At 42.2% G+C, this 24,947-nt stretch overlaps 1 protein-coding gene across 1 annotated transcript; it reads right to left on the bottom strand.

The window, feature by feature from the left end:
- Window positions 1-17,941: 17,941 nt before the first annotated feature.
- On the bottom strand, window positions 17,942-18,598 carry LOC138896074 (uncharacterized). The gene has a single exon (XM_070180874.1). It carries the CDS (start codon window positions 18,596-18,598, stop codon window positions 17,942-17,944), a length of 657 nt encoding a protein of 218 aa, XP_070036975.1.
- Between the last annotated feature and the right edge of the window lie 6,349 nt (window positions 18,599-24,947).

The following is a 24,947-nucleotide window of genomic DNA, read 5'->3' as shown; positions in this document are numbered from 1 at the left end:
TCATGTATCTTTTTTAGTACCCGAAGCGGTAGCAAGATGTGAAATTAGGTCCTAATTATGTTAACGGACTTCCTGCAAAATTATTACTCAAGTGTTTGGCAACTAAAACGCAAATCCTAACTGCCTAATCGTAAGTTAAAAAACTCAACTCCTAAAAAATATCTAGATTCCGTTGTGAGAAAAAGGCTATTGACTACTGACTTCTAAAGCCATATTTCTTGTTTGACAAAAATTGCTTAAAAAGAAAGTTCTACCAGAACATAAAAAATTACGTTTTGGGGTATCCTCATTTGTGAACATGATCTAAGTCGCTATCCAGTATCCGCTTGTTTGGATTGTTGTTACGTATCGTTTCATAATGTATCGTATTGTATTGTACTATATTATTTGATAAATACAACAGTTGGATAGATTGTATCGTTTGCCGTCGTTTCATGATGCCATGATTTTTTTTTTTCTCTTCAAAACACAAGGAAATGCGGGCAGGGTAGAGCTCGACAGAGGGTTCGAGAATAGGGTAGGTCCTGTCCTTAAGATTCAGATAAGAAAAGAGCTTCCATGCCAAATTGAAACTCATCTTTCTTCCTCAACACGAGGCTTGTAGACTCGTGACGCAACACGACCAAACGACTTAATATTTCAGGTTCACAGGAAGATTCTGGACAGGACGCTTTCTCGAGCCTTTTTCCCTCATCCCTTTTGGTTTGGGGATGACAAGTACTTCGTCTCGAGTAGGACACCGATGATCTCTACATTCACCTATGTAATTTCGAAATCTGCTTTCAAGGTAGATGAAGACATAGACCCACAGTGTGAGAGAGGTAAGAGAGTGCCCACCAGAGGAAGAGTACTTCTAGGCTTTCGAGGAATTGGAATTATTGAAGAAGCTCTTTATACTGGAATTAAATCCTACACATAAGAGCATTCCGAATGACGGAGCCGTATGATGCGAGAGTGTCACGTACGTTTCCTTTGAGAAGGGTGTGATACCACCACCTATCAACTTTACGAAGATTCCATTGGATTCCGGAAGCTCGTAGCATTGGTCCGGCACAATTCCCAAACTTAAGAAGCTGGGGGCGTGCCCGCCGGCCCCTGACCTGCCTCCGATCAGGCCCATTACTTCTTCTTGATTTCGATGATTTGCCTGCAGGATTTGATCATTCAATTGACTCCTTGCTGCCAGTCCAAGCAGGGGTTTCGGTCGGTTGCCCCAGTTATACACTCCCTTCATTCTACGAACCCTTGTTGATTCTGAACTTCGTTCGCGAAGGAACCAGACTTTTGAGAGGAGAGTGGAATTTTGTATATAGGGGTAAAATTCAGAGATCTATGAAGGAACGCCAAAAGCGAAGGCAACTCTCTGGGTCCCTACTGACGCTGAGGTACGAAAGTGAAACTAAAACAGGAAACTTTCTTTTTTTTTTTAATTTACTTTTAAGTAAGTAAGACCATGTCCTCTTCCCTTTCGACATCAAGATAATTGACGAAGGTGGTGCTTTGAACATTTTCGCGAATACTTTCAAAAAAGGCTGCATTGCATAAGTATAAAAAGATGCCAGAGCCACTCATCTGAGCCAGCGGATTAGGTCTAACTAGAAGGTCTTCCCATTAAATTCTAACGAATAGCTTTGTAGATGATCCTTCTAGAAGAGGGGGATTCTAACAACCTTTCTAGTTATTTCGTTCTCTATTTTTATATAATAGGATCCTCCCCTGCACTGTTAGAACAGTCTGGTCTGTAACAACACAACCTGAAAGGAAGTCATTCCTAATAGGAAGTTTCTAGCCGTCTTTCTTGAGCAGGTAGTATGGCCCCTCTGACTTCCAGCTATGTGATGTGCGACTCCCGCGAAGCGAATGAAGGGAGCATCCGGGTTATTTTATTTTTTTTGATTGTCTTCATCCCGAACGTCCCATTACTGATGGGGAAATCTGTTCGGAATGGGCGCAACACTTTATTCTTTTCTACCGCTCTTTGTTTACTTCTAGCCTTCCCGAACTCCTACACGGGCAGAGTCAGATCTTGGAGTAAGCTCCTTTATGTGGTGTTTCATCCATTTTAGGTTCTATTAATTTTATAACAACTATCTTCAACATGCGTGGACCCGGAATGACTATGCATAGATAGTGATGCCCACCTGCAGAGCGTAGTCCTCCATGCAGCCTTGAAGTAGACAATTTCTCGAGTCTGATCTTATCCCTAAAGCCTTTTTGCAAAAGGAGTAGGTGCAGTGAGAATTTTAAAGATTCCCTGGGGGAAAAATAGATATGTCTCCTACGTTACCCATAATATGTAGAAGTATCGACGTAATTTTATAGAGTCAATTCCACGCGTCTAACCAAAAAATCCTTTTTTCTTCCAACTTTTCGATCTTCCCATTCATTCCCTGTGTGCCCTTCTACAATACGAAGAATAAACTTGCAATATTATTAAAAAAAGATATGATACAGAGTATACAAAAAGAGTGGAGTAAAGGATAAAATTTGATTATTTAATAATAAGGAGGGCAAGATGAGAGAAAAAAATAAGGTAACGATGCCACCACACCAAATCCGCCGTTCCATAAAGTGATACTTTTCGTCGTTATGTAACGACGGATTTATACGATACAATAAAATTTAAATAACAATCAAAACAAACATTGTATTTAAAGTAACAACACAATACAATACAATAGGTAACAACCATCCAAACAAGTTAGTGTTCTATAAACTAGAAGTCATTTTTATTGTTTATATATTGTTTTAAAATTTATGTAACCAATAAGCTATTCCGGGTAATCGAGATGTACCTCTTAACCATTGTAATTCAATAGAGGTTAAAAAAACTATCATATGATATTGTCTCCAAAATAGTTGTTTCTAGGAAAGCATGCATTAGTGAATAGTTCATTGTATTCTAATATCCTTTGGCTTATTAATTGAGATTTCGTTAAAGTTGAATTATCTAGCATATCAAGGAAGTTAAATTTGCTTCCTAAAATTGTAAGAACTCAAGCTCAAACTCAAATGCTTGAGGACATAGAGTAAAGTAGTAAAGCAGTCTAGCAGAGATGAATCTGAGGATACTTGATCAATTATTATTTCCCTTTAGAAGCCTACTTTATTCTCTATATTGACGAGAACAAATATAAGAAAGATATCGCCTAATAAATCTACAACATATATATGTTACTACTTTAAGTAAAATACATTGCCAACTTTTACACTGTCATGTTAATTCATCTGTTGTAGCAGGTAACCTGTCTTATTTTTAAGATTACATATTTCATATTTTAAGGAGGTTTACATGTAAATATCTTTTTGAATGATCTGATTGTATACGGTCAAAATCGTGCTTATCCGATTTTGTATGGTTAACCAAGACCGGGGTGGCAGACCGAGGTTTAATCCCAAGTTATATTGGATCGTTGCATGAATAAATATTGCCTAGATCGTGATTCAGGGATCGATCGAGATCGAGACCAGCTAAGTTTGAGACCGAGAAGGATAGGGATCTAGCGAGATCAAAGGAAGCCTGCTAATTCGAATAACGGAAAGCCGAGGAATTAGTGACCGGGCGAGGATTGTGGCGTAGATCTCGGCATATATCAAGTCAAGACCGGCCGATCAGCCAATCAGAAGATTTCCTTCTATATTTAGAATTGTACCATATGTAGAAATCCTCTACTATATAAAGGGGGTTCCAATCATTTTGTAAGGGGACACGCATAACAAAGCAATATATCACGTTTTCTCTCTTAAGCTATCTTATTCAGTTGTTCAGTTCTTGCTTTTCAATAATATACCCAGTTGGTTCGAGGGCTACTAGCTCGAGGACCTAAGTTGCGCGTTACATTGGTTTGCTTCATTTTACAGCTAATTTCTAACTTCAATTCTTATATTTCTCAGTTTGTGCCAAATGAAATCAGATATCCTTAAAACCACTTACAAATTTAATTGTTATCCGATTTTAAGGGTAAACATTTTGGCGCCCACCGTGGGGCTAAGGATAATAGTGATTGCCTGGTGCTAATTTTCATAACACACACTGCTTTACACTTGTTCTTGTAAGCATTTTTGATTCCAGGATCAGCATGTCGAACTCTCAAGCAATACCCACACACATCGACAATGGTCTTGATTTTCATGGCAAAAACGACAACGTAGCCGCCCCAGGAAACAAAGTGCCTCCAGTTGATCTCGAGGGAGTACCAGTTGCAGAACCCATCGACTTTAGTTTCCATGTTGCCCTGAATGCAAATCTGGGCGTCGACCCCGAAAATAGCATCCGCAGAGACGTTAGATCAGCCGGTCAGAATGCATAGGGCGGCGAAGAAGGAGGAATCAGCCTTCGAATAATATTCAAAATGATGCAGGCTCAACAAGTTACAATAGCACAACTCCAAAATCAGAACCACACATCGAGTAGGGTCGAACCCGAGCCATCACAGAAGTCATTCACAGGGCCGAACCAGTGCCGGGAAGGTCAAATGTGAATGAGTCAGAGACCGACCCCGCTAATCTTGAAAATGTTCGAGGAGCTGACAAAGGGAATTGAATCGGGGGAGAGGAAGATTGAAGTGAATGACAAAAAAGTGGAAACATATAACTCCCGAGTTGATCAAATTCCGGGGCACCACCGATTTTGAAGGGTTTTGATTCAAAGAAGTTGGTACAAAATCCCTTCCCCCCGAGCTCGGCTCCTAAACCATTCCGAAGAAATTCCGCATGCCAGAAATTCCCAAGTATAGTGGAACTACCGACCCCAGCGAGCATGTCACTTCTTACACATGTGCAATAAAGGGGAACGATCTAGAGGATGATGGGATCGAGCCCGTACTGTTGAAGAAATTCGGAGAAACTTTATCAAAGGGGGCGATGATATGGCACCATAATTTGCCACCTAACTCCATTGATTCTTTTTCCATGCTCGCAGATTCATTCGTCAAAGCACACGCCGCAGCAATAAAGGTCGAGACTAGAAAGTCGGACCTCTTCAAAGTAAGACAAAAATACAACGAGATGGTCAGAGAGTTCATATCCAGGTTCCAAATGGAGCGTATGGATATGACCTCGGTCGCTGACGATTGGGCCATTCAGGCTTTCACTCAAGGCCTAAACGTACGAAGTTCGGTAGCCTCACAATAGTTTAAGCAGAACTTGATTAAATATCCAGCTATAACCTGGGCCGATGTGTATAATTGGTACCAGTCAAAGATTAGAGTCGAGGATGACCAGTTGGGGACTCCTTTCGGGTCCGTTTATCCAAACAGGACCATCGATAGAGTTAAAAGGGATATTGACCGGGAACCACGGTCAAACAGAGATCGATATCAGCCATACGGTGGAGATCGGAGAAACAACAGGCTTGGACGTAACCCCGTTCGAATTGATAGAATAAATGATCGAGGACATAGCTCTTGAGGGATCATGATTAAGAGCGGTTTCGACAGAAATGTCGAACCCAAAGAAGTACCCCGACTATCGGAATACAACTTCAACATTGATGCATCAGTTATTGTATTGGCCATTGGGCGCATCAAAGACACCAGGTTGCCCCGACCTCTGTAGACTAATCCGGCCCAGAGAAATCCTAATCAAATGTGCAAATAACGTGGCACCCATGTTCGTAGAATAGAAGATTGCAGATAACTGAGGGATGAGGTAGCCGTTTGTTCAACGAAGGGCATCTTCGAGAATTCTTAAGCGATCGGGCTAAAAACCACTTCAAGAACAGAGATTCAAACAGACAGAATGAGCAAGAAGAGACGCAACACGTGATCCATATGATTGTTGGAGGGGTCGATATTCCTCAGGGGCCTGTATTCAAATGCACCAAGGTGTCGGTCACGAGGGAAAAGAGGACTCGAGACTACGTACCGAAAGGGATCTTGTCTTTCAATAACGAAGATGCGGAGAGGATCTTACAACCCCACAAAGACGCACTAGTAATATCTGTCCTTATGAATAAAATTCAAGTTAAACGTATTTTGATTGATCCAGGTAGCTCGGCCAACATTTTTCGATCAAGGGTCGTAGAACAGCTCGGCCTACAAGATCAAATTATGCCCGCAGCCCGAGTACTTAATGACTTCAACATGGCGAGCTAAACCACGAAAGGTGAAATTACTCTGCTAGCGAACGTGGCCGGGACCATCCAAGAAACAAAGTTCCATGTGATCGAGGGTGACATGAGGTACAATGCCCTACTTGGAAGGCCTTGGATCCATAACATGAGGGTAGTACCCTCGACCCTTCACCAATTTCTGAAGTTCCCGACATCGGAGGAAATCAAAATAGTGTACAGGGAACAACCCGCCGCCAAAAAGATATTTGCAGTCGATGAAGTGATACCGGCATCGGCGCTCTCATCAATGAAGGGATCAGATTTGAAGGGAAAACAGGAAGCCAAATAGCAACCACAGACACCGGTCTCGATCCAATTACAGAAGCAAAGGATCGACGAGGATGACGACTACTAGATCCCTCGATCCTTCATAATTCCCGATGACTCCAACGCCACCAAATCGATGGTCGAAGAGCTAGAACAAGTCACACTGGCCAAGTATCAGCCCAGACGAAAGGTATACCTGGGCACGGGGCTAACCCCCGAGCTCAGGAAAACACTTATTCATTTCCTTAAAGCTAACATGGATTGCTTTGCTTGGTCCCACCTCGATATGACAAGGATCCCACCAGAAATTACCAATCACAAACTGAGCCTGGACCCTAAATTTCGCCCGGTGAAGCAAAAAAGAAGGCCCTAGTCCGAGGTCAAACATGCCTTCATCAAATACGAGGTAACTAAACTTCTCAAAATAGGATCTATTCGGGAAGTAAAGTATCCCGAATGGTTAGCAAACGTAGTGGTAGTCCCTAAGAAGGGAAACAAACTTAGAATGTGTGTAGATTATAAAGACCTGAATAAAGCATTCCCCAAGGATTCTTTTCCTTTTCCTAATATCGATCGTATGATCGATGCCATGGCTGGCCATGAGACTCTCAGTTTTCTCGATGCTTACTCCGGGTACATCTAAATACAGATGAACCCGGAGGATCAAGAAAAGACCTCATTTATCACTAAGTACGGTACCTACTGTTATAACGTAATGCCATTCGGTCTAAAAAATGCTGGTGCAACTTATCAATGCCTAGTAAACCGAATGTTCGAAGAACAAATAGGAAAATCAATGGAAGTTTATATTGATGACATGTTAGTTAATTCCCTGCGAGCAGAGGGCCATTTAAAGCATTTGCAGGAGACTTTCGATATACTGAGGAAGTATAATATGAAGCTCAACCCCGAAAAGTGTACATTCGGGGTTGGCTCTGACAAATTTCTTGGTTTCATGATGTCCAATCGGGGAATCGAGATCAACCCCGATAAAATCAAAGCTATCGAGGATATCACGGTAGTGGATAATGTAAAGGTTGTGCAGAGGCTGACGGGGCGGATAGCTGCCCTAGGACGATTCATTTCGAGATCCTCAGATAGGAGCCACCGATTCTTCTCGCTGCTTAAGAAGAAGAGCAATTTTGCATGGACTCCGGAATGCCAGCAGGCCTTGGAGGAACTAAAGCGGTATTTATCGAGCCCGCCGTTGCTTCACACCCCAAAAGTGGACGAACAACTTTACCTGTACTTGGCAGTCTCAGAGATGGCAGTAAATGGAGTCCTGGTCTGAGAAGAACAAGGTACACAATTCCCTATCTATTATGTTAGTCGGACCTTAGGTGAGGCCGAAACTAGATATCCACACTTAGAAAAATTAGCGCTTGCTTTAATAAGAGTCTCTAGGAAACTAAAACCATATTTCCAATGTCATCCAATATGTGTTGTAACAACTTATCCTCTTCGAAATATTTTGCACAAACCCGAGCTTTAAGGTCGATTGGCCAAATTGGTCATAGAAATCAGCAGGTACGATATTGAGTATCGACCCCGAACCGCCATCAAGTCTCAAATCTTGGCAGACTTCGTGGCTAACTTTACGCCGGATCTCGTACCTGAGGTTGAAAAAGAACTACTGATAAAATCGGGTACATCTTTGGGAGTCTGGACCCTCTTTACGGACGGTGCTTCGAACGCGAAGGGGTCCGGATTAGGCATCGTACTAAAATCACCCATAGGTAATGTAGTTAGACAATCTATCAGAACTACAAAATTGACTAACAATGAGGCTGAGTATGAGGCCATGATTGCAGGTTTCGAACTAGCTAGAAGCTTGGGGGCGGAGATCATAGAGGCTAAGTGTGATTCCCTCCTCGTGGTAAACCAAGTTAACGAGACTTTTGAAGTCCGAGAAGACCGAATGCATAGGTACCTGGATAGACTACATGTGACTCTACATCGATTTAGGGAATGGATCTTGCAACATGTACCTCGAGAACAGAACAGCGAGGCCGACGCTCTTGCAGACTTAGGTTCATCGGTTGGAGACGACGAACTCAACTCGGGGACTATTGTACAACTCATGAGATCGGTAATCAAAGAAGGTCACGCCGAGATAAACTCCACAAGTTTAACCTGGGATTGGAGAAACAAGTACATAGAGTACTTAAAGAATGGGAAACTTCCATCAGATCCAAAGGAGTCGAGAGCTCTGCGCACAAAAGCAGCACAGTTCACTTTGTCCGAAGACGGAACGTTGTTTAGAAATACGTTTGATGGATCGTTGGCAATATGTTTGGGACCGGGAGATACCGACTACATCCTACGGGAAGTTCCCGAGGGAACTTGTGGAAATCATTTAGGTACCGAATCACTGGTCTACAAAGTAATCAGAGTAGGGTACTATTGGACCGATATGGAGAAGGATGCAAGGGAGTTCGTTCAAAAATGCGACAAGTGCCAAAGGCATGCGCCCATGATTCATCAACCCGGGGAACTACTCCACTCAGTCCTGTCCCCATGGCCCTTCATGAAATGGGTAATGTACATCGTTGGCCCTCTCCCGTCGACCCCAGGTAAAGTTCAATTTATTTTATTTATGACTGATTATTTCTCTAAATGGGTTGATGTCCTCCGAAATTGTATGTGATAATGGAAAATAATTCAGCGGCAGTAAAGTAACTAAATTTCTCAAAGATCACAAGATCAAAAGGATCCTATCAACACCTTATCATCCCAGCGAGAACGGACAAGCCGAATCGACCAACAAAACCATCATCCAAAATCTTAAGAAGAGATTGGCCGACACCAAAGGGAAATGGAGAGAAATACTACCCGATGTTCTATGTGCATGCCGCACAATATCGAAATCCAGCACCGGAGCAACACCATTATCGTTAGTTTATGGCGCCTAAGCTCTAATCTCGGTCGATGTCGGAGAATCTACCATCAAGTTTTGATATGCAACAAAGGAGTCGAATAACGAGACCATGAACACGAGCCTAGAATTGTTGGATGAAAGACGCGAAGCCGCTCTCGTCCGATTGGCCGCTCAAAAACAGCGGATCGAAAGGTACTACAATCGAAGAGCCAATATTCAACATTTTAACATCGGGGACTTGGTGCTAAGAAAAATCACCCTCAACACCCGAAATCCAAATGAAGGGAAACTGGGTCCGAACTGGGAATGACCGTACCAGGTTCTCAAAATCATCGGAAAAGGAACCTACAAGCTCGGCATGATGAATGGCGAATAACTGCCGAGCAATTAGAACGTATCGCACCTAAAACGATACTACTATTAAGGTACGACCTCTTCTATTTTTCATTTATATTTTAAACTAACATTTGCAGGTGTTAAACCAAAAACAACGATGGATTCTTCGACACGAAGCCTTTAGGTCTGAAAGCACGTGTTGCACTCTTTTTCCCTTAGACCGGTTTTGTCCCAAATGGGTTTTCTGGCAAAGTTTTTAATAAGGCAACCATTGATCATGCTAACTTATAACAATTCAACAGTGTCCAAGGTTTCTTTAAAATCAACCTTGAATACTGGGGGGCATTGCCATCGCATGTCAACTTTGATGCGAAGAAATTACTTCATGGCAGCAAGGTCTCGATAGGAAAAATTTGTAAGGGCCAAACGGTCAAACGAACCATGCCCGCGTAGTTTGCTCGAGCTCTGGCACAAAACATGTATGCATGTATAATCATTTATAAAGAGAAGTATTTTTCTTTGCCGATATCTCATTCCTTAGAAATTCTTTTTCTACTTTACAATTCTATACTCTAGATCTATTATGTAAACAGGCTTAAGGGCTGACCATAACCAGAGTTCGGATAATCATCCCCACGCTCGGGGACTACCATCCGAAAAATAAATGAGATCAAATCATTAAAACTCTGATATCATAAGACCTTTTAGGCAACCCTCAATTTTTATAGGCCACGGCCACCCCACTCGGGGACTGACACTTCGAGCAAGCTCGAAGTAAAACGGAAAAATAAGCCCATGGGGCAAATCCTGAACCAAAAAGGCTATGGCTGAATTAACACGGTTCGGAGACGTCCGAATTCCGTAACAAAATAGGCCTTCGAATTCCCTCAAAAATTGGTTAAAAGGGCTACCCCCGGCAAAATCATAAAAGGCTTCGATAACATCAAGCCTCGAAAAACTCTAATGAGTACAAAATTGTTCGAACTCCCGAACAGTTCCTTATTGCATGCTAAGGCATTACAAGTTTTGCAAATGCAAATGATAAAAACTTTTTCAAGCTGAAAAGGGGAGAAAGCCATAAATAATCTTCTTACAAAGGCTATATCGACCTAATACAAAAGTCTAAGGGCTGTTTTTGCTTTGAGTTCGAGAGACCATCCTCGCTCAAATAAAAAACCTAAGGGTTACCTTACTTCGAGTTCGAGCAAGCACTCACTCGATAGTAAATCATAAGGGCTATACTAGTTCGGTTTCAATTAAATTGTCTAAATCTCGGACCTTAGAATACAACTTCATAATTTTATAAGGAAGAAAGGAAGAAAGTTTTATATATATATACACGTCAAAAAGCATTTACAAAGGCAACATGGCACGATCAAATTTCTATACAAAGACCGAAACGGTCTTAAAAGAAACACAAAAAATACTAAAGGACTTAGTCTTCTCCGGGAACAGCATCTTCTCTTTCGAGGCCTTCTCCACTTTCATATCCGCTCACACTCCTAGAATCATCATCATCAGGAAAGGACAACACTCCGGATTCAGCTTCGAGCTCCTTAGCATTCTCGATCTCGGCTGTAAGATCGAAGCCACGAGCATGGATCTCTTCAAGAGTCTCCCTTCGAGACTGGCATTTAGCATGCTCGACAATCTAGTTTGCTCGAGCCTAAGCAGCTTTGGCAACCTCCTTTGCTCGAAACTGAGCAGCTTCAGCGTCGGATTGGTAGACGGCCACCATTGCATCAGTATTAGCCGTGGCCGTTTCGACCTCCGATTTAGCCGCTGCAAGTGTAACGACCCGGCCGGTTGTATTGAGTGTATTAGCCCTGATCCCCTATTTACTTCTTCTCCCGTAGGTTTTTCTGCTTATGTGACTTGACGGGAGGTTTTGTTTTTGGTTTCGGAGTATTTTGGGACACTTAGTCCCTAAACGGAAGCTTAAACCTTAGAATTTTGACCATAGTCAGAACTATATGAAGACAACTCCGGAATGGAGTTCCTTCAGTTCCGTTAGTTCCGTTGGGCGATTTTGGACTTAGGAGCGTGTCCGGACTGTGAATTGGAGGTCCTTAGCTGATTTAGGCTTGAATTGGTGAAAGTCAAATTTTTGGAGATTTTGGCCGGTGGTGGACTTTTTGATATCGGGGTTGGATTCTGATTCTGGAAGTTGGAGTAGGTCCATAATGTCAATTATGACTTGTGTGCAAAATTTGAGGTCAATCATACGTGATTTGATATGTTTCGGCATCGATTGTTGAAGTTTGAAGTTTCAAAGTTCATTAAGTTTGAATTGGAGGGCGATTCGTGTTTTTAGCATTGTTTGATGTAATTTGAAGGCTCGACTAAGTTTGTATGGTATTTTAGGACTTGTAGGTATATTTGGTTGAGGTCCCGGGGGGCCTTAGGTTGATTTCGGGTGGTTAACGGATCATTTTGGAGTTAGGAGAGATTGCAGATTTCTGGTGTTCTTCAGTTTTGGTTTCCTTCTTCGCGTTCGCGAGGGGATTCTCGCGTTCGCGAAGAGGAATTGGAGGCAGGCGAGATTTTGTGCTTCGTGTTCGCAATGGAGGTCCCGCGTTCACGAAGCACTGAGGTACTTGGTGTACGCGTTCGCGATGGAGGTCCCGCGTTCGCTTAGAGGTATTGGCCAACTGGGTCCTCAGGCCCTTTTTGCCTACACGTTCGCGACGTTGGTCCCTCGTTCGCATAGGGTCGAGCTAAGTGGTCTTCGCGTTCGCGACAAGGCCATCGCGTTTGCGATGAAGGATTTTGGACTGAAGCAATTTTGTGCTTCACGAACGTGAGGGTGTGGCCGCGTTCGCGAAGAAGGGATACCTGGGCAGTATTAAAGTTTCCAACAAACAAGGGTTAGCCATTTTTATCAAAACTTGGGTTAGAGAGCTCGGATTTGGACAAGATTTTGAGGGATTTTCAGAGACATCGATTGGGTAATGATTCTTCACTTATTTATGGTTATATCCCATTAATCTATCACTAATTTCATCTTTTAATTTCGGATTTGGGTGGAACATTTGGGAAAATTTGGGAAGAAGTTCTTCAACTAAGATTTAGGGTTTTGATTGAGATTTTGATATCGGATTTGGATAATTTTGGTACGAGTGAACTCATGAGTGAATGGATGTTCATATTTTGTGACTTTTACCCTATTCCGAGATGTGGGCCCCGGTCAACTTTTTGGGACGGTTTTCTAATTTCTTGCTTTAGCTTTGATTTCATTAATTAGATTAATTTTGTATAGTCGTATTTATGGTATGTAATTGATTTTGGCTAGATTTGGGCCATTTAGAGTCGGATATTCGTGAAAAAGGCATTGTTACCAATTGATTGAGCTTGGTTCAAGGTAAGTGGCTTGCCTAACCTTGTGTGGGGGAAATCCCCTTAGGATTTGGTACTGTTGTGATATGTGAGCGTTGTGTACGTGAGGTGACGAGTATGTACACAGGCTATTCATTGTAAAACCCGATTTATTTTACTAAGTAGTAACCTGTTTTTCTTTTAATTTGAGTTATATAGTTTAAATGAGTATTAGTCTGTTTTCATTCTTAATTGAGCTATTCCAATATGTGTAGTTATCCTGTTTAGTCTAATATTGCATGTCTGCGTGCTTTAGCTGCTTATTTTGTCACGGCCCAATTTAGGATCATGACCGGCACTTAGGAGCAAGTGCCCCTAAGTAAGCCGTACCGATATTTTATAGAAAAACGGACAGCTAGAAATTTTCCTTGTCTCAAATCAACAACCAAACACCCTAATATCAATTCATACAACGATAACTTTATCAATTAACCCAAACAAATATCTTCCATTAATAGTCCATCCACTAACAGCTAGAAATACTAATTTATCTCCAACTTTGATAATAAAGAGCGATACTCAACATAAGTCTATAATAACCAAAGAATACTCATGACACTAAAGGAATGACTATGGAGCGACTCTAAGAGTTCAAAGAAAAGACCATAAAATAAATAAAATCACCGCCCACGCGAACAAGTGTGAGGCTCACCAAGAACTATCAACGTGTGCGCTCTAATTAACAAAATCCTCGACCGCGTCAACTGCTGTCTCTGTAAAAATAATTAGCGGGGAGTGAGTCGCTAGCTTAGTGAGTAATAACACTTAACCACAATCATTTTTATTGGGGACAAGTCAGAAAACATGCTAGTATATTAAACAGAAAATATCATAAAAATGCCCTTTTAGAAACAATAAACAATAATCGGTCTCATCATGTTTTTCATGTAATATAAATCAATTGACAATTCGGTAATAAGCTCGGTAAATACTGTATAATAGCAATATTCATGTTTGGGAGGTTTCAATGAATGGATCATGTAATCGGTATAAATGTGGACTTCTTCGCAAGAAGTTAAATATAACGGTAGTCCCTACTCGAGGGAAATCGGTAACGTTATGCTAGTTCTACCGTCCCACTAGCGAGGGTTGTAACGGTAATCGGTAATTACAAGGTGCACCAGGTTTAACGAACCCGCTGTTAGCTACGGGATCCTTCAAAGTCTACTCCAATTTATACTTGTCTCTGTAATCCGTATATACTCATAAGAAAATATTTTAAAACAATATAGAGCATTTCGGTTCTTATCAAATCATGTAATTCATTTCGATAACAGTAAATTCAAGAAACAGTAAAACATGTCTAGTGATAACAAGAATACTTAAAATAACGGTAATCATCTCAAATAACTATTTCGGTATCATATCGAGTAAAAGACCTGTCCCACATGCAACTCAAAATAATCGATAACATATTCATATTAAAAAATCATGTGTAAATCATGCAAGTTATAAAAACATAAATTGCGGTAAGATTACTACTCACAGTACTCGTGCCGAAATACCAAATGCTTCACCTCGAGCAATTCTTACAAATTCCTCCAATCAATCTACAATTACATAATATCGATCTCATGTTAATTTTCTTGTTTAGGCTAATTCATAGCTAATTTAGAATACCCAACCCTCGAGGTTTCATATTTGACTCTTAATTCGCCGAATTATATTTACCCACATATGAGTAATTACTAATCTATCAACTCCAACCTATTCATATAATTTATTAATCCAATTTCATAAAGTTCTATTGATTCTTTAGGAAGAAAATTCTCAATTGCATGAATGAACTAGTGAAATTTCTATTACTCTGTAGAATCTTCCAATCATGAGAATCGAAATTAAAATCAATTAGAAGAAGAAGCTCAAGTATTACCTGTAAGACTCAATCAATGCTTAAGATTCCTCAACAGTTATAGCTATGGTTCCAACGCACTACGCCAACTTCGTTTATCTTTTCCTTGTTTCTTTCTCTGCTGGTTCGTGTTTGTTTTTTTCGTTTCCTGAAGCTTTCTGCATCGTTCCCCTTCCCCCAACTCTTTTAAACTTTTGGGCAGATATGTTTGTAATGGGCTTTGGCCCTTTTGTTTCAATTCCTAACCTTTTTCCTTTTTATTTTTATTTTATTAGTTGCTAAATGACTTATATATCCTTGTTTAAAATTATTGGATATTACATCCTCCCCACCTTATATAAATTTGGTCCCCGAATTTAATTCAATTACGTAACTGTAGACTGGAATAAATGAGGATACTTGACTCGCATAGCATTTTCCACTTCCCATGTAGCTTCTTCAACTGTATGGTTTCTCCATATGACTTTCACGAACATAATTTCCTTTGACCGTAGTTTTCTTACTTGTCTATCAACAATTGTCATCGGCTCCTCCTCGTAAGACAACTTCTCATCAAGTGGTATAGTCGGTGCTTCAAGCACATGAGAGGAGTCCGATATACATTTTCTAAGCATATAGACATGAAATATTGGATGAATAGAAGACAACTCAGGAGGAAGTGCCAAACGAAAAGCCACAGCTCCCACTCGGTCTAGTATTGCATGGGGTCCTACAAATCTGGGGATCAACTTGCCTCTTTTCCTAAATCGCATCACACCTTTCATAGGAGAGACTCGTAGGAATACTTTGTCTCCAGTTGCGAACACTAAGTCTCTTCTTCTCTTATCTGCATAAGATTTTTGTCTACTTTGAGCTGTAAGCAATCTCTGTCTGATCAACTGGACCTTGTCCATAGCTTCTTGTACTAAGTCGGGTCCCAATAAGTTAGTCTCACTAGCTTCAAACCATCTGATAGGAGAACGACACCTTCTACCATACAATGCTACGTACAATGCCATTTGAATACTGGACTGGAAGCTATTGTTGTAAGCAAATTCAGCTAAAGATAGATAAATGTCCCAACTACCTCCAAACTCAAGAATGCAAGCTCTCAACATATCCTCCAAGATCTGTATAGTACGTTCAGACTGCCCGTCTGTCTGTGGGTGAAATGCAGTACTAAGATCTACTTGTGTACCTAATGCTTCTTGAAAAGATTTCCAAAAGTGTGAGTAAATTGTGATCCTCTATCATAAATGATGGATATTGGAACTCCGTGAAGTCGTACAATTTTGTTCATAAATATATGTGCATACCTCACTCCACCATATGTAGTCTTCACTAGCAAAAAGTGTGCTGATTTCGTCAGTCGATCTACAATCACCCATACCGAGTCATAACCTCTGAGGGTTTGTGGTAGACCGGTGACAAAATCCATAGTAATTCTTTCCCATTTCCACTCTGGAATCTCAATTTGTTGTAACAGTCCTGCGGGTTGCTGATGCTCAGCCTTGACCTGCTAACAAGTCAAAAAACTAGAAACAAAGTTAGCAACATCTTTATTCATACTTTCCCACCAATAAAATTGCTATAGGTCATGATACATTTTTGTGGATCCAGGATGTATAGTCTATCTAGAGTTGTGAGATTCTTCAAGAATAGCATGTCTCAACCCATCTACATCTGCTACACATAGCCTGTCACCCATTCGAAGCACACCATTACTTTTAACAATCATATCCTTGCTTTTACCAGCTAAGGCCTCATTTTTGTATTTTGCATAATCACTCATCCTCATATTGGGTGGCCTTAATGCGCTCAACTAATGAAGACTTAGCTTGAGCACAAGCCAACAATGCTTCTGAATTTCCGACACTAAATCTGATACCTGTATCTTCTAGTCTCTGAATATCTTTGGCCAAAAGTCTCTTTGCAGGAGCTATATGTGCCAAACTCCCTATAGATTTTCTGCTCAATGCATCAGCCACCACATTGGCTTTTCCAGGATGATATAAAATAGAACAATCATAATCTTTGAGTAGTTCCATCAACCGATGCTGTCGAAGATTCAGATCTCTCTGCTGAAAGATATACTTCAGACTTTTTTGGTCAATATAAATCTCACAAGTTTCGCCGTATAGATAATGCCTCCAAATTTTTAGAGCAAATACCACTGCAGCCATCTCAAAATCATGTGTAAGATAGTTTTGCTCGTGCTTTTTCAATTGTCTCGAAGCATAAGTTATAACGCGACCATTTTTCATGAGAACACATCCTAATCCCACCCTCGATGCGTCACAGAACACCGTAAATCCTCCGGAACCTGATGCTAAGGCTAATATTGGTGCAATTGTCAAACATGTTTTGAGTTTTTGAAAGCTATGCTCACATTCCTCCATCCATTGAAACTTTGCATTTTTTTGTGTTAGCTTAGTTAGTGGCGCTGCTATTTTTGAGAAATCCTGCACAAAACGCCTGTAATAGCCTGCTAAGCCTAAAAAGTTGCTAATCTCTGTAGGAGAAGTAGGTCTGGTCCATTTCTGCACAGCTTCGGTCTTCCTAGAATCTACCATAATTCCATCTTTGGATACAACATGCCCCAGAAATGATACTGAGTCTAGCCAAAATTCACACTTTGAGAACTTAGCATAAAGCCGATGTTCTCTCAATGTTTGCAACATGGTCCTGAGATGATTCTCGTGTTCTTCCTGGCTATGAGAATATATCAGGATATCATCAATAAATACTATGACAAATCTAGTCCATAAATGGCTTGAACACCATATTCATTAAATCCATGAATGCAGCTGGATCATTAGTCAGTCCGAAAGGCATCACAAGAAACTCATAGTGCCCGTATCGAGTTCTGAAAGCAGTCTTAGAAATATCTTCATCTTTGATTCTAAGTTGATGATAACCAGAACAAAGGTCAATCTTTGAAAAGTGGGCTGCTCCTTGTAGCTGATCAAACATGTCATCTATACGAGGCAAAGGATATTTATTGTGTATTGTTATCTTGTTCAACTGCCTGTAGTCAATGCACATTCTCAGGGATCCATCTTTCTTCTTTACGAACAGCACTGGTGCACCCCATGGTAATACACTAGGTCTGATAAAACCCTTATCTAGCAAATCCTGCAAACTATTGCTTTATCTCCCTCAACTCTGCTGGTGCCATCCGATATGGGGGTATTGATATGGGTTGTGTGTCATGTGGCAAATCAACACCAAAATCTATTTCTCGTACTCGAGGCAATCTTGGTAAATCCTCAGGAAATACATCAGAAAATTCTCTCACTACTGGTATATTTTCTATACTAACTATTTCCTTTCTTGTGTCATTTACAATAGCTAAGAGACCCAAGCAACCTTTCTTTAGAAGTCGTTGAGCTTTCATAAAAGATACAACTTTGCAAATCTCTGGAACCTGACTCCCTCTTAGAATAAAATTAGGTTCATTTGGTATCTCAAACTTAACTATCTTTGCATGACAATCGACGATAGCATAGCAAGAAGATAACCAATCCATTCCCATCAACATGTCAAAGTCAATCATATCAGGTACAATAAGGTCAGCTAGAGTATCTCTACCCTCAACCCGAATCTGACAAGCACGATACACGTATTCAGCTAATAGAGACTCCCCAACAGGAGTAGAAACTAGAAAAGGATCATTCAATAGCTCAGGTTGTCTATTAAACCTCAAAGCAAAGTATGAGGACACATAGGAGTGAATAGATCCTGGATCAATCAATGCAAGAGCAGCAAATGAACATACAGAAAGAATACCTGTGACCATAGTATTCGAGGCCTGAGCATCCTGTCTAGTAAATGCAAAAACTCTCGCTTTACATCTACCAGCATTCCCTTATCCTTGATTCACAGTAACACGGTCTCTAGCACCTCGACCTCTATTTCCTGTACCTATAGCACCTGAAGTATTACGAGTAGTCTGAGTTGGGAGGTACAAGAAGTACCATTCTCCTACCTTCAGTGGATTGGCGTTAGAGGATGCCTAGTGTTTTCTGGAGGAGTGTCACCGTATTCTCCATTCTATGGGTGTAGCGGAGTCGATCGGGTTTCCTTTACTGCATTCCAACTTAGAGGAGCAGCCTATCAGTGTTGGCATGCTTATGAGTTAAGTAGTCCGGCTGAGGCAACTTCACTTATATGGACTCAGTTCTCGGACATGTTTTTGAGAGAGTATGTCCCTCAGAGCCTCAGGACGTATGGCGCGCGGAGTTTGAGTAGTTGCGCTAGGGTGCTATGACTGTATTAGAGTATGTAGTTCGCTTCAGTGACTTGGCCCGACATGTACCAGCCTTGGTTGCCACAGTTCGAGAGAGGGTTCGTCGGTTTATTAAGGGACTCCACCCCAGTATCAGGATTAGTATGGCCCGGGAGTTAGAGATGAATATTTCTTACCAGCAGGTTGTGAGTATTGCTAGGAGATTGGAGGGCATGCTTGCTCGGGATAGAGAGGAGAGGGAGGCCAAGAGGTCCCAAGAGTCTGACACTTATAGTGGTACTCGTGGCCCAGCTACAGTTCGCCAGTGGTATTCCGGCCTTATCTAGGCCCCAAGAGCTTTATTATACACCGCCAGTATCTAGTGCACCTCCTGCACGGGGTGCTTTTAGCAGTCTGTCTAGTAGACCTGGCCTGAGCCAGTCACAGTAACCACGCTCTCCGAAAGCTTATTTTGAGTGTGGTGACACTCGCCATATAGTGAGGGATTGCCCCAAACTTAGGAGGGGTGCACCTCTACAGACTTCTCAGGCACAACGTGTTCCACCGGGTCCTCAGGCTATGATTCCAGCACCAGTTACCGCCCTACCTACTCAGCCAGCTCGAGATGGAGGTCGGGGAGGTCGAGGTCGCCCTAGAGGGGGAGGCCAGGCCAGATATTATGCTCTTCCACCTCATACAGAGGCAATTGCTTCTGACTATGTCATTACAGGTATTGTTCTGGTCTGTCATAGAGACGCGTCGGTCTTATTTGATCTAGCCTCTACATATTCCTATGTGTCCTCTTATTTTTGCCCCGTATTTGGGCGTATCTCGGGATTCCTTGAGTTCCTCTATTTATGTGTCTACTCATGTGGGAGATTCTCTTATTGTGGACCGTATGTATTGGTCGTGTTTGATTGATCGTAGTGGTTTTGAGACCAGATCCGATTTATTATTGCTCAGTATGGTAGACTTTGATGTTATCTTAGGCATGGACTGGTTGTCGCCCCATTATGCTATTCTTGATTGTCACTCTAAGACCGTGTCGCTAGCTATGCCAGGATTACTGCGATTAGAGTGGAGAGGTACCTTGGAGTATACTCCCAGCAGAGTTATTGCATTTCTTAAAGCTCAACGAATGGTTGAGAAGAGGTGTGACGTGTATCTAGCTTATGTGAGAGATGTCAGTATTGATGCCCCTACAGTTAAGTCAATCCCAGTAGTGAGGGACTTTCCAGATGTGTTTCCAGTTAATCTTCCGGGCATGCCGCCCGATAGAGATATTGATTTTAGCATTGATTTGTTGACGGGCACTCAGCCCATCTCTATTCCTCCATATCGTATGGCTCCTCCTGAGTTGAAGGAATTGAAATAGCAGTTATAGGAGTTGCTTGATAAGGGCTTCATTCGGCCCAGTGTGCCACCTTGGGGTGCTCCTGTCTTATTTGTGAAGAAGAAGGATGGTTCTATGCGGATGTGTATTGATTACCGCCAGTTGAACAAAGTCACAGTGAAGAACAGGTATCCATTGGCTCGTATTGATGACTTATTTGATCAGCTACACGGTGCCAGAGTGTTTTCCAAGATTGACTTACGTTCAAGCTATCATCAGTTGAATATTCGGGAGCCAGATATCCCGAAGACTGCTTTCAGGACTCGGTATGGTCACTACGAGTTCCTTGTGATGTCATTTGGGCTGACCAACGCCCCAACAGCATTTATGCACTTGATGCACAGTGTGTTCCAACCCTATCTTAACTCATTCATCATTGTGTTTATTGACAACATTCTGGTGTACTCCCAGACTCGGGAGGATCATGAGCAGCACCTGATGACTGTACTTCAGACCCTGAGAGAAAAGAGGTTATATGAAAATTTTTCAAAGTGTGAGTTTTGGCTAGACTCAGTGGCATTCTTGGGTCATGTATTATAGAGTGATGGGATCCAGGTGGATCCGAAGAAGGTGGAAGCAGTGCAGAGTTGGCCTAGATCATCATCAGCTATGGAGATCCGGAGTTTTCTTGGTTTGGCGGGGTATTACCGTCGTTTTGTAAAGGGATTCTCATCTATTGCAGCACCTATGACCAGGCTGACCCAGAAGGGTGCTCCATTCAGGTGGACAAAGGAGTGTGAGGAGAGCTTTCAGAAGCTCAAGACAGTTTTGACTACATTCCAGTATTGGTATTGCCTACAGGTTCGGGGTCTTATACTGTATATTGTGATGCACCGCGGATCGGTCTCGATACGGTGTTGATACAGGACGGTAGGGTGATTGCCTACGCATCCAGACAGCTGAAGGTGCATGAAAAGAACTATCCTGTCCATGACCTTAAGTTAGCAGCTATTGTTCATGCATTGAAGATTTGGCGGCACTATTTGTACGGTGTCCCTTGTGAGATTTACACCGATCACCGGAGTTTGCAGCATTTGTTCAAATAGAAGGATCTTAACTTATGTCAGTGGAGGTAGTTGGAGCTACTTAAGGACTATGATATCACCATTTTATACCATCAGGGGAAGGCCAATGTGGTAGCCGATGCTTTGAGTCACCGGGCAGAGAGTTTGGGGAGTTTAGCATATCTACCAGCAGCAGAGAGGCCATTGGCATTGGATGTTCAGGCCTTAGCCAACCAGTTTGTGAGATTGGATATTTCTGAGCTGGGTCGAGTATTGGCTTGTGTGGTCTCTCAGTTTTCTCTTTATGATCATATCAGGGAGCGTCAATATGATGACCCCCATCTGTTTGTCCTTAAGGACACGATTCAACACGGTGATGCTAAGGAGGTCACTATTAGGGATGATGGTGCATTGAGGATGCAGGGCAGGCTATGTGTGACCAAAGTAGATGGTTTGCGTGAGTTTATTCTCCGGGAGGCTCACAGCTCGCGGTACTCTATTCATTCGGGTGCCGTGAAGATGTACCAGGACTTGAGGCAGCATTACTAGTGGAGAAGAATGAAGAAGGGCATAGTAGAGTATGTAGCTCAGTGTCTAAATTGCCAGCAAGTAAAGTATGAGCATCAGCGGCCAGGTGGTTTACTTCAGAAGTTAGAGATTTCAGAATGGAAATGGGAGCGGATCACTTTGGATTTCGTTGTTGGACTCCCACGGATTCAGCGGAGGTTTGATGCAGTTTGGGTGATTGTGGATAGACTTACCAAGTCAGGTCATTTCCTTCTTATGATGACTACCTATACTTCCGAGCAACTGGCTCGAATTTATATCCGCGAGATTGTTAGGCTTCATGGCATACTGGTATCTATCATCTCTGACTGGGGTATGCAGTTTACATCATGGTTCTGGAGGGCCGTACAGCAGGAGTTGGGTACTCGGGTTGAGTTAAGCACAACATTTCACCCTCAGACGGACGGACAGTCCGAACGCACTATTCAGATATTAGAAGATATGCTCTGTGAGTGTGAGATATATTTTGGAGGTTCTTAGGATTAGTTCTTGCAACCTGCGGAGTTTGCCTACAACAAAAGTTATCATTCGAGCATCCAGATAGCACCATATGAGGCTCTATATGGTAGACGGTGTCGGTCTCCAGTGGGTTGGTTCGAGCCGGGCGAGGCTAGATTATTAGGTACAGACTTGGTTCAGGATACCCTGGATAAGGTGAAGGTGATTCAGGATCGACTTCGCACAGCCCAGTCCAGACAGAAGAGTTATGCAGATTGGAAGGTTCACGATGTTGCATTCATGGTTGGAGAGCGGGTCTTGCTCCGGGTTTCGCCTATGAAGGGCATTATGAGGTTAGGGAATAAGGGCAAGCTGAGCCCAAGGTTCATTGGTCCATTTGAGGTGTTGCGGTGAGTTGGATAGGTTGCTTATGATCTTGCCTTGCCTCCCAGTCTAGCAAGAGTTCATCCGGTATTCCATGTTTCTATGCTCCGGAAGTATCACAGTGATCCGTCTCATGTTTTGGATTTCAGCTTCGTCAAGTTGGACAAGGATCTATCTTATGTTGAGGAGCCAGTGGCTATTTTTGACAAGTAGGTTCGAAAGCTGAGGTCAAAGAACATTGCTTCGGTGAAGGTTCAGGGGAGGGGTCAGTCGGTCGAGGAGGCGACTTGGGAGACCGAGCAGGATATGCGCAGCCGTTATCCTCATATTTTCACCACTTCAGGTATGTCTCTATGCTCGTTCGAGGACAAATGATTGTTTTAAAAGGGGGAGGATGTAACGACCCGGTCGGTCATTTTGAGTGTATAAGCCCCGATCCCCTATTTACTGCTTCCCCCGTATCTTTTGGGACACTTAGTCGGAGTGTTTTGGGATACTTAGTCCCTAAACGGAAGCTTAAGCCTTAGGATTTTGACCGTAGTCGGAACTGTGTGAAGACGACTCCGAAATGGAGTTTCGTCGGTTCCGTTAGCTCCGTTGGGTGATTTTGGACTTAGGAGCAGGTCCAGACTGTGAATTGGAGGTTCGTAGCTAATTTAGGCTTGAATTGGCGAAAGTCGATTTTTTGGAGATTTTGACCAGTAGTGGACTTTTTGATATCGGGGTCGGATTCCGATTCCGAAAGTTGGAGTAGGTCCGTAATGTCAATTATGACTTGTGTGCAAAATTTGAGGTCAATCGGACGTGATTTGATATGTTTCGGCATCAGTTGTAGAAGTTTGAAGTTTCAAAGTTCATGAAGTTTGAATTGTAGGGAGATTCGTGTTTTTAGCGTTGTTTGATGTGATTTGAAGGCTCGACTAAGTTCGTATAGTATTTTAGGACTTGTAGGTATGTTTGGTTGAGGTCCCGAGGAGTCTCGGGTTGATTTCGGGTGGTTAACGGATCATTTTGGACTTAGGAGAGATTGCAGATTTCTGGTGTTCTTCAGTTCTAGTTTCCTTTTTCGCGTTCGCGATGGGAGTCTCGCATTCGTGAAGAGGAACTGGAGGCAGGAGAGATTTTATGCTTCACGTTCACGATGGAGGTCCCGCGTTCACGAATCACTGAGGTACTTGGTCTACGCATTCGCGATAGAGGTCCCGCGTTCGCGTAGAGGTATTGGCCAACTGGGTCCCCAGGCCCTTTTCGCCTACACGTTCACGACATTGGTCCTGCATTCGCGTAGGGTCGGGCTGAGTGATCTTCGCGTTCGCGCCAAGGCCATCACGTTCGCGGTGAAGGATTTTGGACTGAAGCAATTTTGTGCTTCACGAACGCGAGGGTGTGGCCGCATTCACGAAGAAAGGATGCCTGGGCAGTATTAAAGTTTCCAAAAAACGAGGGTTAGCCATTTTTATCAAAACTTGGGCTATAGAGCTCAGATTTGGACGAGAGTTTGATGGATTTTCAGAGACATCGATTGGGTAATGATTCTTCACTTGTTTTTGGTTATATCCCACTAATGTATCACTAATTTCATCTTTTAATTTCGGATTTGGGTGGAAAAAATGGGAAGAAGTTCTTCAACTAAGATTTTCGGTTTTGATTGAGATTTTGATATCGGATTTGGGTAATTTTGGTACAAGTGAACTCGTGAGTGAATGGGTGTTCATATTTTATGACTTTTATCTGATTCCGAGACGTGGGCCCGGGTCGACTTTATGGGGCGGTTTTCTAATTTCTTGCTTTAGCTTTGATTTCATTAATTAGATTAATTTCTTATAGTCGTATTTATGGTATGTAATTGATTTTGGCTAGATTTGGGCCATTCAAAGTTGGATATTCGTGGAAAAGGCATTGTTACCGATTGATTGAGCTTGGTTTGAGGTAAGTGGCTTGCCTAACCTTGTGTGGGGAAAATCCCCTTAGGATTTGGTACTGTTGTGATATGTGAGCGCTGTGTACGTGAGGTGATGAGTACGTACACGGACTATTCATTGTAAAACCCGAGTTATTTTACTGAGTAGTAACCTGTTTTTCCTTTAATTTGAGTTATACCGTTTAAATGAGTATTAGTCTGTTTTCATTCTTA

The sequence above is a fragment of the Nicotiana tomentosiformis genome, chromosome 1, assembly GCF_000390325.3.
Source record: "Nicotiana tomentosiformis chromosome 1, ASM39032v3, whole genome shotgun sequence".
Classification (NCBI taxonomy): domain Eukaryota; kingdom Viridiplantae; phylum Streptophyta; class Magnoliopsida; order Solanales; family Solanaceae; genus Nicotiana; species Nicotiana tomentosiformis.
Note: the sequence above shows the minus strand (reverse complement) of the source record. Positions and strands in the feature narration are given on the sequence as shown.

Coding starts and splice junctions, on each gene's coding strand:
- LOC138896074 (XM_070180874.1), bottom strand. CDS start 18,598: ATGGTCACAGGTATTCTTTCTGTATGTTCATTTGCTGCTCTTGCATTG.